Raw genomic sequence first — 19,779 nt, 5'->3', positions numbered from 1 at the left:
AACTCTGCACAATTACACTTTAAAACGTTCAGCTTCCATTGAAATAAAGGAACCAAGATCTTATCAATGGCGACATTTATCTTGGTAGAGAAATCAGTAGCAGTGGGCTGATTAATAATACTGATCATATGTAAGCATGACTAGACATTCGATGTCACAGATAGGGCTGTCTTGTCTCATCTTACTAAAATAGCAAGAAGTAGTTTCAACAATGAGTCGGCTGGCAGGTCATTTTTAGGAAAAAATATACACAATTCTCAACAACAACAGTTGTTTCAACTCTATCAGGCATCAGAGCTTCTTTTGACATCTTCATTTTTTATTAATAAATTAATTTTTGTCAGTAGCTGGATGTAAGGATGTAAAAAAGTGATACAATTTCGCGTACTCACTTGCACTCTTTAACAATTTAATGGGACGCATTTTCGGGTCAAGATCGGCCCCACCATCAGCCGGCAGCGAACCCATGTAAGGTTTCAAACTTAAATAAGTTTTCTTCAAAGTCACTGAAGTGTTAAATGTCTTCTCATGCAAACATTTAAAGATATTCTCCAATGCGTTTTAAGCAGTGGTGCAAGTCTATTAGGTATCATACATTGCAATTATTCAAAAAATCGAATTCAGCTTTATGTCAAGAGAGATAACAGTAAGGGCAAGTATTTTCAAATTCCTACCACATAGACACAAATGAGAATTAGTAAACGTATGTTCACAAAAATTAGCAATATGCATAACTTTTTTTAGAGTTCATTCTCAGCTACATAACGTTTTTGACATGTTGTTGATGAAGCTCATTTTATTTTGTTGCAGATAAAGTTTCTATACGGCTGTACATTTCTCTACAAAAATCATGACAGCACTAGGGAGAGTGAAGGTAAAGTATGATGATATGCCTTTGGTTTGCTTTCAGTTTTTTTTTTTTTTTTTTTTTTTTTTTTTTTTTTTTAAAGCATAATGGAGTCAAGTCATCTACATAGTATGAGGCCAGACTGAAAAGTAACGCCTCCTCTAAGCTCATAACTTAAGAACAACTAAAGATTATGGCATAAACTAAAAATATTCTGAAAGTAGACGCAATTACCTTTCTATGGGTTTTTTGATTTGCAAAATCGAATAATTTTTGACGTCACAGTGTCGGCAAACTTCCGACATGTTCTCTATCGATACTGAAGAAAAAATTTACGAATGGCAAGTTATAACCTTTGTCTCCCTGAAATTGGACAAATTTGATTTATAAACATAACGAGGAATGCACAAAAAGAAGTACAATATATCAAAGATCATCACTGAGTATCAAAAGTAGATTTAAAATGATTTTTGATGTTCAATACTTCAACGTAATCTTGCCAACGCTCAACGAGTTGTTAAATCCTGTCCAAAAAAAAAAATGAATACGGTTGATTTTGAATTCTGTTCATGACTGTGGCTTTGACGTAGGCGTCTGATAAGAATTGGGTGCCTTTGAGGTCTCTTTTCAGGTTTGGAAAGATACAAAAATCACATGGCGCTAAGTCAGGACCATATGGAGAATGAGGAATGATCTTTATATCCAAGCGTTCAAAGTTTGACGTATGCAGAGGGGTCGCACATCATCATGTTGTAACAAGATATTTTTGCGTATTCTTCGAATCCTGGATTTGGAAAGTTCCAATGTCTTGCATTATTTGTCTAAATTGATATTTTCAAGTATTTCAATATCTGCTGCACCTGTGGGGTTTGACAGCGATATTTGTCACCCACAATATCTTCCTTGAACCATCGTGAGAGAACATGTTGGAAGTTTGCCAACGCTGTAACGTCAAAAATTGTTCAATTTTGCAAACCGAGAAACCATCTGAAAGCTAACTATGTCTACCTTCAGAATATTTTTAGTTTTTGCTGAAATCTGTAGTTGTTCTCAAGTTGTGAGCTTGGAGGCGTTACTTTTCAGCCGCGCCTCATACTTATCCCAAATTTTTGGCTTCAAACTCAAGAAGAAAAAAATTGACCCATGAACAAAGCATTAATCACAGCAGTTCTTACAATCTGTCCAGATAAGTTTACTTTCTCATGTGGCTGCACTCACAACGGTTATGCTATCCTTGCAAACAAATAAAGAATGTAACCTTACTCGAAACAAGGCATGACATGTTTCCTGTTTGTTGTTTCTGCTGGAAATGGTTATAAAAGAGATTGTATGCTAATTGCTAATCAACCTGTGCCTAAGGTTTATTTGTGTAGTGTACATGAACAAAAAATATGCAAATGGCAAATATGCATCTGTCAGTCATTTCACTAGCTTGAAGTGCACCTGCTAATGACTTGCTGAAAATTTAGCTTATGAATTAAACACAACGTTATGTCAAATAGTTAATTGTCTTAAAAACATCAATTGTTTCCAGTTTAATTTTTCAAAACTTGAAAGTCAATAATTGCACCACAGAAAATTAAATCAAATTGAAAATATTTCATACATTTTTCCATTCTACTAGGCGATGGCCAATTCAGGTCTCAGAGGTATTTAAATGGTTTAGAAAATTTTCTCTGTTCCTGGAAATTGGCAGAGCGTTATTGTGAAACTTAAGAATTTTATGAACTTCATAAGTTTTCTGGATTTGTATAAGTTAATAGTATAATTGCATAAGTTTCTGGATTGTATTAACTTTTAAAGTAGGTACTGTCATTAATCAATATCAATCTCTCTGACAAAAAAATCGAATTGCCACTAAAGTGTTCAACCAATAATCGAATTTTGAAAACACATTTTATTTATTTGGGAAAAATGTACCTGTCTTACTCAATTGAAATGATGCAATTTACTTTTTTGGCATAACTCGTTTTCTGAATGAAATTTTGAAACAAAAACGAACGCTGTCTAAAAGTTGCAATGCACATTTTGCAGTACATATAATTATAGGCATAACATAATTTTTTGTCATTGGGTGTTGATGTTGGTTTTTTTCGTAATTAGCAATGTTCTCGGTGGTATCCATCATTACCAATTAAGCTTATATTTTTAGTATTTGTTGTACCGAATCAGTGGAAATTTCTTAAAAAAGAAAGAGCGACGCCAAAAACGACCGTTTTTTGGCACAATTTGGGCCAGAAGGGATTTTTCTGAAACCGGGCCCAAACGATACCTTACGATACCCTAAAACTCTGGTTAAAATTTTAGCTTGAGTATACGCACGGTTTTTGAGAAATGAGGGGGCAAAGTTGCCAAATCGCCATCATTCTGGACAGCATTTCTACAGCAAAAAGACGAGAAAAATGGACGAAAAAGTTACACCTTTGATGGGTTTCGGCTGTAAATGTTCTCATTGGGCCCCCAAGCATTAAACTGTGTTCAGTTTCAAAAATTTTGGTCGCACAGTGGTCCATAATGGGGAGAAATCGTCGACAAATCAGGATTCTTGGTCAAATTTTTAGAAATGGAGGTAAAATTGTCGGTCTGCTGCAGTTTTCATGGCTAACAATGTTCTTATCGGTCATCAATGCATGAAATTGTGTTCAGCTTCACAAATTCACATCGCACAGTGGTCAAAAATGGGGGATTTAGTGGACAAATTAAGATCCTCTGTCAAACTTTTTAAAAATGAAGTGAAACTGTTGGTCCCCAGTAGACTTTAGATCCCGGAAAAATCATGTTTTTAATTTTTTAAATTATTACTACATTTCAGACCGTATTGTTTATAGAACATTGTTATAGAATAGACTTTGTAGCATTATCTCAATAAAATATGCAAACTTTCAGAAATTTAAAAAAAAGAAGGAAAAATGGAGAGAAAACATTAAAAAAATATTTAAATAGTCTAAAAAAGAATTTAAAGAATTTTTCCGGGATCTAAAGTCTACTGGGGACCAACAGTTTCACTTCATTTTTAAAAAGTTTGACAGAGGATCTTAATTTGTCCACTAAATCCCCCATTTTTGACCACTGTGCGATGTGAATTTGTGAAGCTGAACACAATTTCATGCATTGATGACCGATAAGAACATTGTTAGCCATGAAAACTGCAGCAGACCGACAATTTTACCTCCATTTCTAAAAATTTGACCAAGAATCCTGATTTGTCGACGATTTCTCCCCATTATGGACCACTGTGCGACCAAAATTTTTGAAACTGAACACAGTTTAATGCTTGGGGGCCCAATGAGAACATTTACAGCCGAAACCCATCAAAGGTGTAACTTTTTCGTCCATTTTTCTCGTCTTTTTGCTGTAGAAATGCTGTCCAGAATGATGGCGATTTGGCAACTTTGCCCCCTCATTTCTCAAAAACCGTGCGTATACTCAAGCTAAAATTTTAACCAGAGTTTTAGGGTATCGTAAGGTATCGTTTGGGCCCGGTTTCAGAAAAATCCCTTCTGGCCCAAATTGTGCCATTCTTGGCGTCGCTCTTTCTTGATAGTAATTTGAAATAGGTATGATTGTTCTAGACCGCAGTCGAAAATAATCAGGGAACTTAAGTAATGAATTCCATTTTTTTTTTTTTTGTGGTAACCATTAAAGTTACCTTGCCTGATTAAAGTTAAATCAAATCAAATCAATAAAAAGTAGTATTCTCTGACATGGAGCATTGTTAATCAGAGAAGATGGTAAAATGAATATTGAACTTCTTAATTTGTGTTAGTGATCTAACATGCTATGTTTCTGTTTTTTTTTCACAGCAATGGAATACATTCGCTCGAACGTGGCATTTATTTGATGCAAAATGGCAAAACCCAATCGAATCAGGTCCGACTGTTGCAAAATATCTGCAAGGCCTCCACAAACCGATTTTCCATCCAATGAGTAAGTTCTTGCCACTTATTTAATTCTCGAAGTGAGGAAGCTTTAATCAGGTGGTATATCTCTCTGTGCTGCAAAACTTCCCGTCTCATTTTTTTCAAAAACAATGTCAATGATAATTAATTTGTGAAGAAGATAATGTACACAGATAGCCCAAATAATTTAATTAGTTAAAACATAAAACAACGGGTAAACAAGGCTAAAAACAGATTCATAAAAACCTAGGACGTTTCAGTATGGTCTCAACCCCCACCTCGACCAGGAAACAAAGATAAAATTAAAAAAATATAAATTATAAAAATTAAGAGACCCTTACTTAAACCCCTATTTGCGGGAATAACAAGAAAAAGCGAGGTTATCACACAGGCATAGAGTCAATTCTAGCGCAGAGGACCATACCCAGGTGCCAAGACTGACGACACTCCCACGTTCCTTGTTTACCCATTGTTGTCATGGGAACGGAGTTCCCCATGATATTAGAATGGTTCCGTTGCTTTCACTATGGGATTCCCTATACCTCTGCGACCTTGAGCGTTTCGCCCAGTCTCCGATTTTTGGTTGATTTTCCGATGTATCAAAAACCGTTGTATTTTTTAGCCAATCATGTCTCTACGTCAAGTTGTGTTGATTGCTAAAATTCGCTTTCAGCGAGTTTTTTTCCACCTAGAGATGTCGTGTCTGACTGGTAAATCTGCGCAGAACCACGAAGTTCCGTTTTTAGGCAAATTCTTTTTTTTGGGAGGTTCTGATTGGTTATTTTTCGCCATCAGTTTTCTGTTCGTTGGTGCAAAAGATCGCCTACCTCGGTGTTCTTGAGAAGCCGCCATTATCCCACCTCAAATTTGAAAAATAGAAGTAAAGAAATAATAACCATCGTACAAGGTGGAAAATTGTTCTGGAGGACTCGTTACGGATAAAGAAGTCAAAATCAGAGCTCGATTGATTGATTTAATTCATGGATACGCAAATATTGCCTTAGCTCAACTGCCGCGATCGGAATGCGTGCTGGGATGAACCTCGAGACGCATTAAAACAGTGCGAACCATGGCTCCTACAGCAATACAGCAATGCGCTTCATATCATCCCAAAAGCAGTCAAGGTCTCTTGTGATAAGTCCCGCCCATTGCCCGAGTCTTTTGTATGCTATTTTTACTCTCGCCCACGTGGATCCATTATAGCCTAGTTGACTAAACCGCCTCGTATTTTTGATTCGGTGCGGGCACCCGGCGATCGGGAGTTCGATACCCGACGATGGGAACTACTTTTTAATGGTTGTATTGAATGTTTTAGACTAATCATCAAAAAATAATTAATAGTAGATGATAAATGTACGAACATTTTCTCGTGAGTTAATATGTTAAACAAAAATACTGGAATATACCTTCTTCATATAATCAGCCACATGTTCCCCCAAATTAATGACGTTATTTTCTTTTTTCAATAAAGTTAATTTGCATTCAACGTTCGTAAGTTAAGCAAAAAGTACCTATTGATACAAATAGAAAGACATGAAAATAGTATGTCTAACATTTCAGTTGTTTTTTTTTTTTATTATTTATTTTTTGTTTTTTTGTTTTTTCAATAAAACAAATTGACTGGGACTAGAATCATCGTATCTCTGAAGACAAAAGCTAAGTTTTTTGATACAGAAATACTAATATATTCATCCTTTATATAATCAGGGAGATGTTGACCCAAATATTGATGTATATTTTCTCTGTTCGCCCAAATTAATGATGGTATTTTCTTTTTTCAATAAAATTAATTTACATTCCACGTTCTTAAAGCAATATTTTCTCCAAAATTCAGCAAAAAATAACAATTTATACCTACGCAAAAAGTAAATAAATAAATAAAGCAATGACATGAAAGTAGTATAGGTAGTACACATCTAACATTTCGGTTACATCTATTTGAATGAAAAAAATGGCAACTTAGGAAGCACATAGGTCACTTATCGACGGTGAAACTACCAAACCACGTATCTCGGTTTGCGACGTCGCAGACTTCCTGTCATACTTTATTTTTTAAATGAAAAGCTACTTAACGTCCAGTCTTGAAAATTTCCGTGATTTTTCCTCTTCGTGCGGAGAAAATTCTGTGAAAATTTCAAGGAATGATATTGATTTGGTCTACTTCAAAAAAATAAAATGTGAGCGGAGATTTTTAAACACCGCAAACGAGATACGTGGTTTGGTAGTTTCACCGTCGTTATGATGCGTATTCGGGCATATGCGTAGAGTAAAAATATCATACTTTACGCCGAAAAAACGAAACTGAAAGTTAAATGCGTTAACTTCCAAAAACCATACATAATCCAACGAAAATAAATAATTGGTAAATAACAGCTTTCTTGTATGCAAAGAAAAAAAATTAAAAATGTTAAAAAAGAGATGTCGACACAAAATTACATAGCCCCTTCAATTCTGAAGATACTACAAACGAACTGTACCTTAAAATTTTCATATCCCAGAAGCAAAAGTTCCCATGACGAATATTGCTATCGCCAGCGATTGCAAAAACCAACTTGTTTTGTGTTTTTTCTAATTTGTGAAGTTTGGATCGTTTCTTTTTTCCATGTTTGAATTTTTCTCTAAAAACTTAATATTTTAGATGACACAGGGTTTTTGAGCAGGTTTGAAAACCTGGAAAGTCAGGGAGTTCACAAAAAAAGAAAGAGAGTTTTACAAGTCGCAGATTTTTGGTACATCAATGGCAGCTGCTGCCATTCAAAACAACTGCTGAGTGCCTTTTTCTATAATTTAAGGTGATTATGGACGCCATATTTTGTGTCAGAATGGCATGCGATATATTGCATCGATTAGTTCCACTTTTTCAGCTACTCGTCATTTTTCTTGAATTTTGAGATCGCAATTCTGTTGTCACTAGACCAAAGAATTCACTTACCAATTTTGACAAACAAATTCAATGTAATGAAGGCGTGGTTTTTTCAGAGGAAAAATATTGCATTCGAGTGCAGTTTCGATATCAGTATCGAAAGCTATATTTTTCCTCTGAAAAAACCAAGCATTTATTACATTGAATTTGTTTGTCCAAATTGGTAAATGAATTCTTTAGTCTCTTAACAACAGAATTGCGATCTCAAATTCGAGAAAAATGACGAGTAGTTGAAAAAATGGAACCAATTGCTGAGATATATCGCATGTCGTTCTGACACAAAATATGGCGTCCATCGAATCTTGCTCAGAGTTTCGACAAATTTAGTGTTATTAAAAGAATAAAAATCTAAGTGGAGGTTTCATTCAAAGGCCAGAGTCAGTCATTTCTGAAAATTTGGATAAGAAAACAATTTGAGAAAAAGTCAGCAAATTGGAATCTGTAGAGAATTTGGAAATCCTGATAAAGCCAGTCTGTTTCTTAGACAAAAAGCAGAGACAAGAGACCCTTCACTGGCCTCTTAGCGATAGACGGACACTTTTTTTTGGAGGATTCAACACTTCCTCATGGACAATTATAAGAGAGCAACTATCATCACCCTTTTTTCAGCTGTTGACCTACCTACTTCATGGATTATGAGTTTCGAGTGACGTAATGAGCTAAACAAGTTTGCCGAACTTTGGTATGTTTGTGAAACGAAATACCCAACATGTTACTCAACGTACACCTAGTAAGTAAGGCAGCAGTTGAATGTTGGAGTCAGGAAAGTAAGAGCTTCCACCATCGCCAAGATAGCAGAGGAGTGTCTTTCGTCTCTGACAAAAACGCAGAGCACCTAAGACGAGATACAAGGATCGTCCAGAAAGTAAGTTTACTTGTTCAATTTCTCCTAAACTAAGGTAGGTACAGAAAATCTGTAAAAAGTATTGAAAAGCCACTACTTTCAGGTCTCTAACTCGCTATAGATTTTTAAATTTGATAAAACTCCAGAAAAGTGGGTTTTTCTGAACCCACCTCCTCTCCGCACGGGTCCAAAATTTCACAGAGCTTCATTTGCAAGTCAGCCGCTGTGTCTATTGCTTATGGCAAAAAAGTGGCTTAGAGGTGGTTGAAATACATGTAAAACATAAGTACAGACTTTTCTCAAGTAGGAAATAGCAGGATTGACCGTGTTTATATCAAAATCAGCTGCATCTGAGCAAAAGTTTACAGAATTGTCAACGTTAATTCTTAATAGCTAACTGAATCCTTCATAAGCATTCAAATTATCCTGTCCATTCTCAAAGAAATTTCTTCAAAGAAGGATGATTTGGAAAAATATGCAGCTTTTACATTTTTTTTATCATGAATGAACCTGAATTTGTGCAGTTAGGGTCACCTTTCTTGGCAAGAGAACGAATAATAGAACTCAATCCAGACACCGAAACCAAATTCAAGGTTACAACTCCACAAGTTGACCAAAAGTAGCTTAAAATTTCCATTTACTGCATTCCAAAGCCACCATTAATCAAAGTAAACACGGTCAATCCTGCTATCTCCTACTCAAACAAAGTCTTTACGTATGTTTTACATGTATTTCAACCACCTTTTTTGCCATAAGCAATAGACACAGCGGCTGACTTGCAAATGGAGCTCCGTGAAATTTTGGACCCACCCGTGCGGAGAGAGGGTGGGTTCAGAAAAACCCACTTTTCTAGAGTTTCATCAAACCAAATTTAAAAATCTATAGGGCAATAGAGACCTGAGAGTAGTGGCTTTTCAATGTTTTTCACTGATTTTCTTAACCTACCGTAATTTAGGATGTATTGAATAGGTAAACTTACTTTCTCCATGACCTTAGCACTTATAGAATTTCCTCATTTGTTGAATGGGAAACTTGAATTTTCTTGTTTCATTCAGAAGCTCCCTTAATTTGGTTGCTTCATTCACACAGTTACCCTGTGAAGTTTGACTTAATTTAATCGTGTACATTTTTTTCTTTGGCGGTATGGAAATCCCAAGGATCACTAATTCCAGGATTTGTGACCCCTTTAATAGTTCTTAACCTCACCTTTTATTCATACCTTTTTTAATGAACTTTTTCAATCAGGTGAATGTGGAGACCATGTTGTCGTTATTAACACTAAAGACATCGCTTTACCCGGTGATGAATGGCGGCTGCGAGTATACTTCCATCACACTGGTTATCCAGGAGGTGCTTCATGGACAAAAGCATGGGAACTTCACGATAAGGACCCTACCATGGTATGTTTTTCGTATACATTATTATTCTGGATGTTGGAGTTTTTTTAGCCAACGCGCATAAAAAGTTCAGCTTAAAGCTTAAGTTCAGCTCTTTGAGGGAAAATAGTGCTTGTGTGTGAGCTTTTTCCCTCTGTAATGAGATATCAGCTTTAAGCTGAACTTTTTACGCACGCTGGCTGAAAAAACTCCAACATCCCGTCTTACGACCCGTGCGTTCACTGCAATCGGTTTATATTATTTTTCTCTTTCCCTGAAGCGCGGACATGAGAAATTGAAGCATACTGACATGAGCACAAAGTTGCTCAGGTCCTGTTAAAGGACAGGGTGTTCATTTGGTATTTTACAATCAAAATTTTGTAGAAATGTTGCAATATCTTAATCAAGGAGAGCTTTTGTCTTCTTGGAGGTGGAGTAGATAAAAAGACGAAAAGAATAAGACTTCTCCGAATGACAACAGCAGGCAACGCAGCATCCACACACATTGCAACAGTCTTCCATCTCGTAGAAAACGCATGTAAGAAGGTCGAAAAATTACTTTGCATTCTTGCTTCTCTCAACATGGCACATACTTAGTTCAATTTTAGAAGCTCATCGTGCTTGGGTAGTTGTAAAGAACATCATATCGAATAATACCGAAATTCAGCCGACGGGATGCCAAATTTCCTGGTATTCCGTGCACAGTCAATGGGATTGATGAAAATAGGAGTTGAATTAGAACATTTTTGACGTTTCCATCACATTCAACATAAAACTTTAATGACAAACTGCTCAAGTGCTCAATGTCCTACCTTGTAAAAAAGTCCATTTCTCTTATTAGGGAGAGGAAGTTCCAAAACAGTATTTAAGTTGTTTAAGGATCTTGGTACACACTCTGCCAAAGATGAAGGATGGAACATTATTTTTTCCAATCAATGTTAACTCTACCAGGATTATTTGTCCTGAAATATTAGTTGTCAAAACTTGTGAACAGGAAAATTTATCCAAATGTTAAAGAAACGATCGAAATTCATCTGTTATGGTAATAATCAGTTCAAAGCACTCTGGAAGTTCTATAGAATGGACCTCGTGACCAAATGCTTCTCTTTGAACTTTAATTGGCTTGTTGCAAAGTTTTGCTTGAGCAAAAATAAGAGTCGTTACTCATAGAAAATGTCTCAAAAATCTTGATGAGCGCAACGGCCAAGTCTGAAATGCACTCCTTACTCCACAATTTGCATAAGAAATGTGCGTTTTTTCAAGCTTCCCGTTTCAAAAACGATACCATGGCACAGGTGAACATTTCGTTAGAGGAGTCATTCCATCTAATCCCTGCCCTGCTCATAAGGATACCATGCAATATTCAACATAGGCGAGGCCAATCCGCAAAAACGCTTGTGACGGGACGATGATTCTAACCACCCGATAACAATCAGTGTGTTTACATTCACATTTTTCTCGCATTGCTAGATATCTGCCTTGATTGACCCCATGCTCTCCTCAACTTGCGCAAGGAAGCGTCGGCCATGTTGAGCAGGGATTGAATGGAACAACTCCTCTAACATCATGTTCACCTGTGCTGTAGTATCCTTTTTGAAGCGGGAAGCTTAAAAAATCGCAAATTCCTCACGCAGATTGTGAAGTTAGAAGTGCATTTCAGAGTTTGCCAATGCGCTCATTGTGATTTTTGAGACATTATCTTTAAGGAACAATTTTCTATTGTTATCGATTATTTAAATTTTCATATTGAAACTCAGATCAAGCCAGTCTGACCCTTATATGTCGTTGTGTCCCTCCCATTCTATTTATTTTCCTGTGACCCCTTAATTTTGCAGGTTATGAAAAAAGCGGTTTACATTGCGATGGACGGTACTTTGCAAAGGCGGTACAACATGTTGAGATTGCATTTATTCGCAGATGAGCGAGTGCCTGATGAGATAATGCAGAATGTAACAAATCAGATCAAGCCCTTACGATATGTCCCACCAAGCCTGTATGACTACTCTGAGGAAGAAATTGAGAAATTCCCCAAAATTGTTGATTATCCTCATGACTATGTTATCCGATAATTATTGGAAATCCTCGCTTTGTAGTCTTGTTTGTTTTCATGTTTCAGGTTAAGTGTAAATATTGTAAGGTGTTCTTTTATTTGTTCTCAGAACAACTTGTTACAAGTCTGGTGATTTGTTGCCTCACTAAAAGTAAAATTTTTCTCTTCTCAAACTTGAAGATATTTTTTCTTTAACATGTGATTTTGGGAAAACTCATAGTGGTCCACTGTAATGTCCACTGCAATCTATAATTTTTTTTTACCATTGTCTAAAAGAGAAAATTTCAGTTCTGCTGCACCTTGCTCGCTATTTACCTATGATTTTTCTTTATCTCAATTCAGAGGCAGCTACACAGTCTAATTCTCTGAAAATTTCTTTCACAAACATTTTACTTTCTAGCTCTTGAAGAGTGTTCGAAACTCACATTCTTTACAATTTCATCATTTGTGCTTTTGTCTTCTCTAAGTTACAGCTACTTACTAGTTCTGTTACAAAAACATCTTGCGTCTAACTATTCACTATGTGCGCCGTAATGTATAGGCTAAAAGTCAATTTGGCCCCTAAAAAATCTTCAATGGCGCCTGAAATTCGGGTTTGATGCGCCACATGGCTCCTAAAACTCAAAGGTGAGTTTCGAACACTGCTCTTGAAAAAAGAACAATGAGGAAAAATTTTGAAATGCTGCAATTGAAAACATCTTTTTCTTGTTTGACTGTTAGTAAAGTTGTCAATATGGTTTGCGTAGTCTTGAAAAATGCTTTAAAGCTGATTGCTTTTGGATTTTTTTCAAGGCCTTGAAATTGCTTGTTTTTTTGGAAGTTACTTGAATTTAATTTAATTTAACTCTTTACTATTATTCAGCATTCAGAATTTTTGAAGAGAGAAGTAAGAAAACATTTGACTATAATGAGATTGTTTTAAAGACATCTGAAAGAAAATTCTTTAAAAATAACCAAGCATTGCCAACTTGAACTTATGATATGCGGACAAAGCTGTACGTCTCGGAAAAAAAATCATGTAAAAGGTTTAAAAAGTGCTGGAAAATACTTTAAGCAGTGCTTGGTTTTTTTTATTTGAGGCTGCATGAACCATGTTTAAACTCTGCCTTTGCATATGTAGATAAAAATGAAACAAAAGGTTGGTAGAAACATAAGAAAGTATCTATTTTACGTCAGAATTCATAATGAAATTTTGTGTGAAAAAGTACATTAAATTATACTTATCAAGGTTAAAAAAAGAAAGAAAGGTACAAACTATTTACAAATGACTATGATCAATAAATTAAGAGAAGAGACAGGAAAGAAAAGAGAAACAAATCTTCAGGAGAGGGTTTTTTTTTTTGTTTCATACTACAGGCTTAAGAAAAAGATTTTGTGACTTTTTTTTGTAACATGAAAGCTTTCTTTGACGTACAAAAGAGAACTCAGCCTCTTGAGGTTGATCACAGCAAAGTCTATACTATCGGAAATAATTGGCATTCAGCCAATCCTGATGTATAAAAATTTTGGTCTGTCAGTAGGAGATAGTAGATTTGATCAGAGCACATGCTCCGGTAACAGGAGTACAAAATCAAGGAGTACATGAGGGACAATGGGTCAGTTGCGCTGGTCACAGAATCCTGTTTTGATACTTGATTCTTGTAGATAAGCTAAAAGTAATAAGATCCGTCCAAACTGCGACTTTCTACGTTCAGTATTAAACGAGATATCGCCCTTCGAAAAGTCGGGTTTTTGACATCATCAACCGGGGTAGTGATATCCTTGGTTTCTTCCACTTTGATTTCATCTGGGTTTCAAGTTGAATAACCAGTAAAACAAGGTGGAAGAAACCAAGGGTGTTGCTACCTTGGTGGATGACGTCAAAAACCCGACTTTTCAATGAGCAATATCTCGGTTTATATTGAACGCACAAATTTGGGTTTGGACAGATTTTGATATTTTTAACTAATCTACAAGAATTAAGCTTCAAAACACGATTCTATGACCAGCGCAACTGACCCATTCTGATCTTCGTATATTTAAACTTGGAGGATATTTGAAAGTTCTAGGGAGAAATTTAATTTAGGTGAGCTCACTAGAAAAATATCTAAATTCTAAGGAAAATAAAAAAAAAAAAAAAACTGTCCAAATTTATCCTTTGTTTTTGCTGTGTACACTTATAAACTTGATCAGCATAATTTGTTGCAGAGAAAACAGTGCAACTAGTTAATTCATATTCCACTGTCCCACTAAATCAAAGAAAGCAAAGGGCGCAAGCACAAAAAATCATCGCCATATGGGACATCATGTATTCAGTTTCAAAGAGAGCGAGTTCTTTTTCGGGATTTGCACGCCCTGTTGACGAAGCTACGATTTTTTTTGCATTCAATAAAAGCTCCAAGACCATCAAATCTTTTTACAGGCTGAAATGTGTCACATTGTGACCCTCGACATCACTATCATTCACGAATATTTAATTGAAGCCGTGTAGTGACTTTTCACTATGGTGTCCCAAGTCTTTAATTTGTCACCGCTACAGACCAAGCAAAAGGGCTATTATTTCCAATAAAAGTAGCTTCGAACTATTTCCTTTAGTTTACAAGAATTTTTCTGATCAGTTGTAATGGCAGTATAAACAAAATTAAGAAATTTGTTTGTTAAGAAGGATTTGTATCGATTTTGTGTGCAGTTTTTACATCTTTCAGATATTCAAACATTTCAAAAACTTAGAAAGAAATCCAAATGTTCACTAATAACCCCTTAAAAAAGCTAAGTTCTCACTTTTGGAGTTGAGAGTGAAAAGGAAAAATCATATGAAATGAAAGAAGGTGTCCAAAGCTATTCCTGCCAGAGATATGTTGTAGCTTTCTTGCGTTAGGTATCAGTTTTTTCAAAGATTTTTATCTCTTTGTGGTAGTGACAAAAAGAAGATTTGGAACTCACAAGTGTAGAGTTTTTTTGTATTGTAGCGCATGGCCTTTGAACTCTTCAACATTCTTGCACCATTAATCTGATGAAAATTTTTACAAAATAATTCTGCCATCCAAGATTGTTGATAAAAGAATAAACGTACATATTGTAGTGAGGCTTTTTCAATTTTCACTCTAGCAGGGAGAATTTTAATATGGATTGATAAAATATTGATAAAGCTAGAGTTAAAAATGTCGGTTGGCGAAAGAGCAGTTGGCATAGAAGAAGAATTAGTCGAGTATCAAAACATATTGAAAACAAACCAACATTGTAAATTATTCGGTACTGAATCAGAACGTTTACATGGCAGTGTTGATTTGACCTATTAGTATTTTTAAAATCTGGTTCTGTTGTGTAGGTATTTTTTAAGTTATCTCTTTTTCGAAGTTATTTACCAGCAAGCTCAAAAGATCACGGTACATTCTCCGTTTGCCAATCAAAATTGAAAGATATTTCTATGTTCTTATTTTTCATTGAGCAATGATCATAAAAGTGTGCAGAACTGTAAGAATTTCAACTAGTAACTTAAATTCTTGACTTGAAAAAACCAAACGAAGGCAGGAAAAAGTGTAATTAAATGTCAAGAATTGCATGGAACAAGATTATATGTTTTTTTTTTAACTCCAGTATTGTAGTAGGTATAACTTTTTTACTCATTCTTACGATCATTAATTTCTTTTCAAGTTTTATTGTGAGATTTTATTCAGAGGCAGAAAATTGCAAATTACATTAGTGACACTAGAAAAAGTAAAGCCTATTTTTTGAAGGAGGGTAAATAAACAGTGTGTCCATTATCTGATAAAAATTTATGGACTGACTAGATTCTGTAACTGGAATTCACTCAATTCAGTTTACCAAAGCACTTATTCACTGAGCGCCTCCATTTAATTTCTGCCTATAATTTTAGAAAATAGAAAGAGCTTTTTGTTGTGAAGAGCTCTCCTAAGAAAACAGGCTCCATTGAGTCACTGCATACAAGAAGGACACTTTTCAGATGCAGTGTTTCAGAATTCCAGCAAATATCACATTCATTGTAAGGAAAGTGAATGCATTTATTTGATTGAAATATTTATAACATAGTCTTGATGTCCCTACGATTTTCTACAGAAAAAGCTGCCAAAGAATCACCTCTTATGTTCTTCTTTGAGACATAAATTAGCGACTGATGTTCTAAAATACTGCAGCTGAGAAGTCCTCTTCTTGCACTCAGCGCTTCAATAGCAAAGTGGAAACTCTTGTAAATCCAGGACTAACATTTTAATGTTTAACTTCTTGGCCCTTATCTCTTCTTTCACTCTGATCCCTGAAGTTTTAAGTAATGAGATACGTATTGTAACTTTAAAAAACTTACGGTAAGTTGAGAATTTGATATTTCACACAATTCCTGATATTTTGACTTTTTAAAATTTATGAGTTAATAGGAGCTGGATGGCAATTATTATAAAGTATGTAGGCATGCAGTTAAGTGTTGAGACTACTAATGACATAAAATAAGCCGTACCACCTAAAGATTCATTCATTGAATATTGAGCAGTTGATAGTGAACAACTACCCCTTTGAAGATGATGTCGGTACTCATCTCCTCTGCGCATGTGAAAATGAGTGACCACTAAAAATACTGAAATTAAGTTGCACAATCTTAGGTACTAATTGTAGGACTATATGTGAACATGAAGATCAACGATAGAAAGAATCTATACAAAGTAGGTAGGTATTGTATTTTAAGCTTTACAATGAAATATCTACATTTTGCTACCGGGAATAAAGAAATAAAGCTCAGAAAAAAGAAGAAGAAAGAAAAATTAAATTTTGCTCGATTCGTTTTTCACCTTTCGGTGATGAATTTGATCACTTAAATAAAAGAAAACAAGCTTATCTCTATTAGCTCTAAGTAAAGTCAAGTTTATTTGGCTAATTAATTCATGCTTTTAAAATACCTGTCAGAAAATTTTCAATGATCAAGTAAAACCATCTGCCGCTACCGTTTTGTCCCCATTCTCACTGTCAAGTAGGTTTGCTTGTTTCAAGAAATTGGAGGTATTACAGTCTTTTAAAATCAGCACATTCGAGTCTGAGAATGTGGAATTTCAACTTTCACAACATTTGCCGTGGCTGAACATGACTTTATAGTAGTTCAACAGAAGTTCTCCACCGTTTTCCTCTGAAATGATTTTTTGCAAGTATCTTAGCTTCATTTTTTCGCCCGATCTTATGCCATGTCATATTTTTCTTCTAGAGCACCACCTAATAAGCAAGATTTTGACCCAAAATTTTGTGAGAATATCCTGTGCAACCGAGGGAAAATTCATCAAAAATTGTCAAAGCATTGTGTTGTTAATTTTTCTGTCAGAAAAATAAAACATACAATGAAATCAGGGAAAGTGCGGCAGGCTGAACTTGGTCAATTTTATCTCATTCTGGGATCCCATTCCATTATTGTGAGACTTATTGTTAGACTGTGCAGAATATACAGCGTACGTTAATTTGCCTACATGACGAATTGAAGGCATTTTAAGCCTCAAAATCATATGTAGGCTTCCACAAAGAGATAGTCGCAATGATTTTATCAGTTTTCATTAGGGGAGCGGAGACAAAAGACAGCGACGAAGAATTGTTGCTCTGGTCATTTGTTGTAAAACTTGAAAAATTAAAATGTCAGTAAAACTTTCACACAAGTTTCAGCTGAGAAAATAGAAGGGGAAAATAAAGAAAAATTGAGATCAAATGAAAGTGTGCCGCAAATTTACTTACAAATAAACTATGAGTAAAAGTTAATGGAGATTGTGACACCAAAGATAGGAAGCTACAAAAATGGAGGTGGAAATCAGGGAATTTTCAATTAAGGCTGCTATCCAAATCATCATGCATTTTCGGTTGATAATGTAAAAACTTCCTCCGGAATTTACAATCGAATGACTTCCTCACCTGGGTGAGTGTTTTTGCACTTCATTAAAAAGTGCCGTAATTTTTCTCTCCAATAAAGGGACAAGTAAGCAGAATCGTCTTTGTTAAAAATGTCTTCAGTCTAGTTACGCTATATTTGGCACTTATATGAATAGGTGTTTCAAAGGATAGGAATATTTCTTCTAAATTCCTAATAATAATAAAAAAAAAAAAAAAAATCACAATTATTGACCATGCAGTGATCCAAAAAAGCAGGTAACCTTTTAAACGCATAAGCACGAATGGAGTCTTTTAACTGCTACAAAACAATTATCATGCATTAATCTATTGAGTAGATATAGTACAGTAGTCTGATAAACATGAAACATTGAATCAATTACAAAAATGCTCCTCCTTCTTGGAGTGGCATGTTTCACATTTTACTTTACAACACCAGAAAAATTTACAATTGCAATTCTCCTCAACTTCCCGAATTTTTGTTTGGTAACCACGGCCACAGCATAAAATGCTGCAGCCATCCACTCGCGGACTTCCTTGGACGCACTGGCGCCCATGAGTTCCTAGTATGCCCAATCTGCAACAACATCAAACATTCAATTAAAATGTAGGTCAAAATTTCATGCGTAGACACCATATCGAAAATGTAGATGAAATTTTAATATTTTTGTTTAAAGTTACAGAATCACAAAGACGCATTGATTTCATGGATTTTAAGAATAATTGTATTCTTGCTCATTGGATTTTTCCCCCAAATTGTTCTTGCATATTAAGGTTCCTTATACGCATGGAAATTTGGAGTATTCACAGAGCATGCATGCATTACGATTTGCATATTGCAAATCCTTCGCTATGTGTTATCTTTTTCTGAGGAAAACGGAGGAACATAACTTATTTGTTGGACTTTTTACTGATTGCTCCTCAATCTGTGAAAATTTTGAATCACAAAATCCGTTGCTTTTTATCCAAAAAAATAAAGTAACTGCAGAGGTTTAGAAACATTAAGTACACCTGTGATAGATACACTTTTGCGACTTTACCATCCACATGGACGTGTTCAGCTAGAGCCAGCCTAAGTAGGTACATCAGGCATTGCCTTTTCCTTCCATTTTTTTTTTCTTTTGATTTTTTAAACAAAAAACCATGCATCATTCTGACTTCAAATTATGTGAGAAGAAATTTTCTGTATAATTTAAGGAACATTCCCAGATACTTTTGAGGCGTTTTGCGTTTTAGTTCTTTGCAGGGCCGGATTTAGGGGGTGGCCACATGGGCCGCGGCCCATGGCGGCAAATTATAGGGGGCGACAAATTTTGCAATTTTTTAAATGTAGGTATGAAAAAAATTGGATTCAGAAAAAAATTACGAACGAGAAAAGACGACAAAATTTCTCATTTCCAGAGAATATAGTAAGTTCTAATTTTGTCGTCTTTCGATGATGCAAGAGACAGCACCTTTAATTAGTCGAGTTAGGAGAGAAACCAAACACGCAATTTGGCCTGGAACGGCGCGGCGCAGAGGGCAATGATGACGAGGACTTAAGATGGAAAGGAGAAGCCCTCGGCGCGGCGCGTAGAGGTCGGCATGTAACACATATTAGCGCCTACAAGACTCCATGAATACTTCACGCATTGCGTCAAAGTTAGTACGTCAGCAGTGGTCGACGTGAAACGCACAGCGCCTACAAGACTGCATGAATACTTCACGCATTGCATCAAACACAGTGCGGTCAGCGCAGCGCGGCGGCAGCAGTTAAACTTTTAAACCCTCATTTACATATATGTTTGTTCTTTTATAATTTTTTGGTTCATTTCTTATAAATGGAAGGCCTTGTCCATATACAGATAGGTTTACGGAAATTAACTTTTGTGCAAAGTTCCGTGAACTTTTGCTAGTAGTGTTGACAGGGCTTTCGCAAAAAAATGGTTCCAACACAAGTAAACGCGCCTTATGCACCCCTTCCCCTCCGGATCGTTTACTTGATGGTTTT

General features: G+C 35.6%; 2 protein-coding genes across 2 annotated transcripts in view; one reads left to right on the top strand and one right to left on the bottom strand.

Moving 5' to 3' along the window:
- Positions 1 to 722: 722 nt before the first annotated feature.
- On the top strand, positions 723 to 12,112 carry mRpL13 (mitochondrial ribosomal protein L13). Its single transcript, XM_072300310.1, has 4 exons — positions 723 to 874; positions 4,651 to 4,774; positions 9,759 to 9,913; positions 11,725 to 12,112. The coding sequence occupies exons 1-4, from the start codon at positions 851 to 853 to the stop codon at positions 11,956 to 11,958; spliced, it is 537 nt and encodes a 178-aa protein (XP_072156411.1). The 5' UTR covers positions 723 to 850; the 3' UTR covers positions 11,959 to 12,112.
- Positions 12,113 to 12,364: 252 nt separating this feature from the next.
- Positions 12,365 to 19,779, bottom strand: part of LOC109042201 (protein Wnt-4) — a 70,352-nt gene continuing 62,937 nt past the window's right edge. Inside the window, exon 6 of the mRNA XM_019058833.2 lies at positions 12,365 to 18,366. Within this exon, the coding sequence (XP_018914378.1) occupies positions 18,165 to 18,366 (202 nt within the window). The 3' untranslated portion in view covers positions 12,365 to 18,164. The remainder of the gene's footprint in view (positions 18,367 to 19,779) is intronic.

Source organism: Bemisia tabaci, chromosome 5 (genome assembly GCF_918797505.1).
Source record: "Bemisia tabaci chromosome 5, PGI_BMITA_v3".
Classification (NCBI taxonomy): domain Eukaryota; kingdom Metazoa; phylum Arthropoda; class Insecta; order Hemiptera; family Aleyrodidae; genus Bemisia; species Bemisia tabaci.
Note: the sequence above shows the minus strand (reverse complement) of the source record. Positions and strands in the feature narration are given on the sequence as shown.

Bases quoted from the DNA above. Each gene is read 5' to 3' on its own strand.
- mRpL13 (XM_072300310.1), top strand. From the start codon at position 851: ATGACAGCACTAGGGAGAGTGAAG. The intron at 875-4,650 runs GTAAAGTATGAT...TTTTTTTCACAG, and splicing joins CAGCACTAGGGAGAGTGAAG to CAATGGAATACATTCGCTCG. The intron at 9,914-11,724 runs GTATGTTTTTCG...TTAATTTTGCAG, and splicing joins ACGATAAGGACCCTACCATG to GTTATGAAAAAAGCGGTTTA.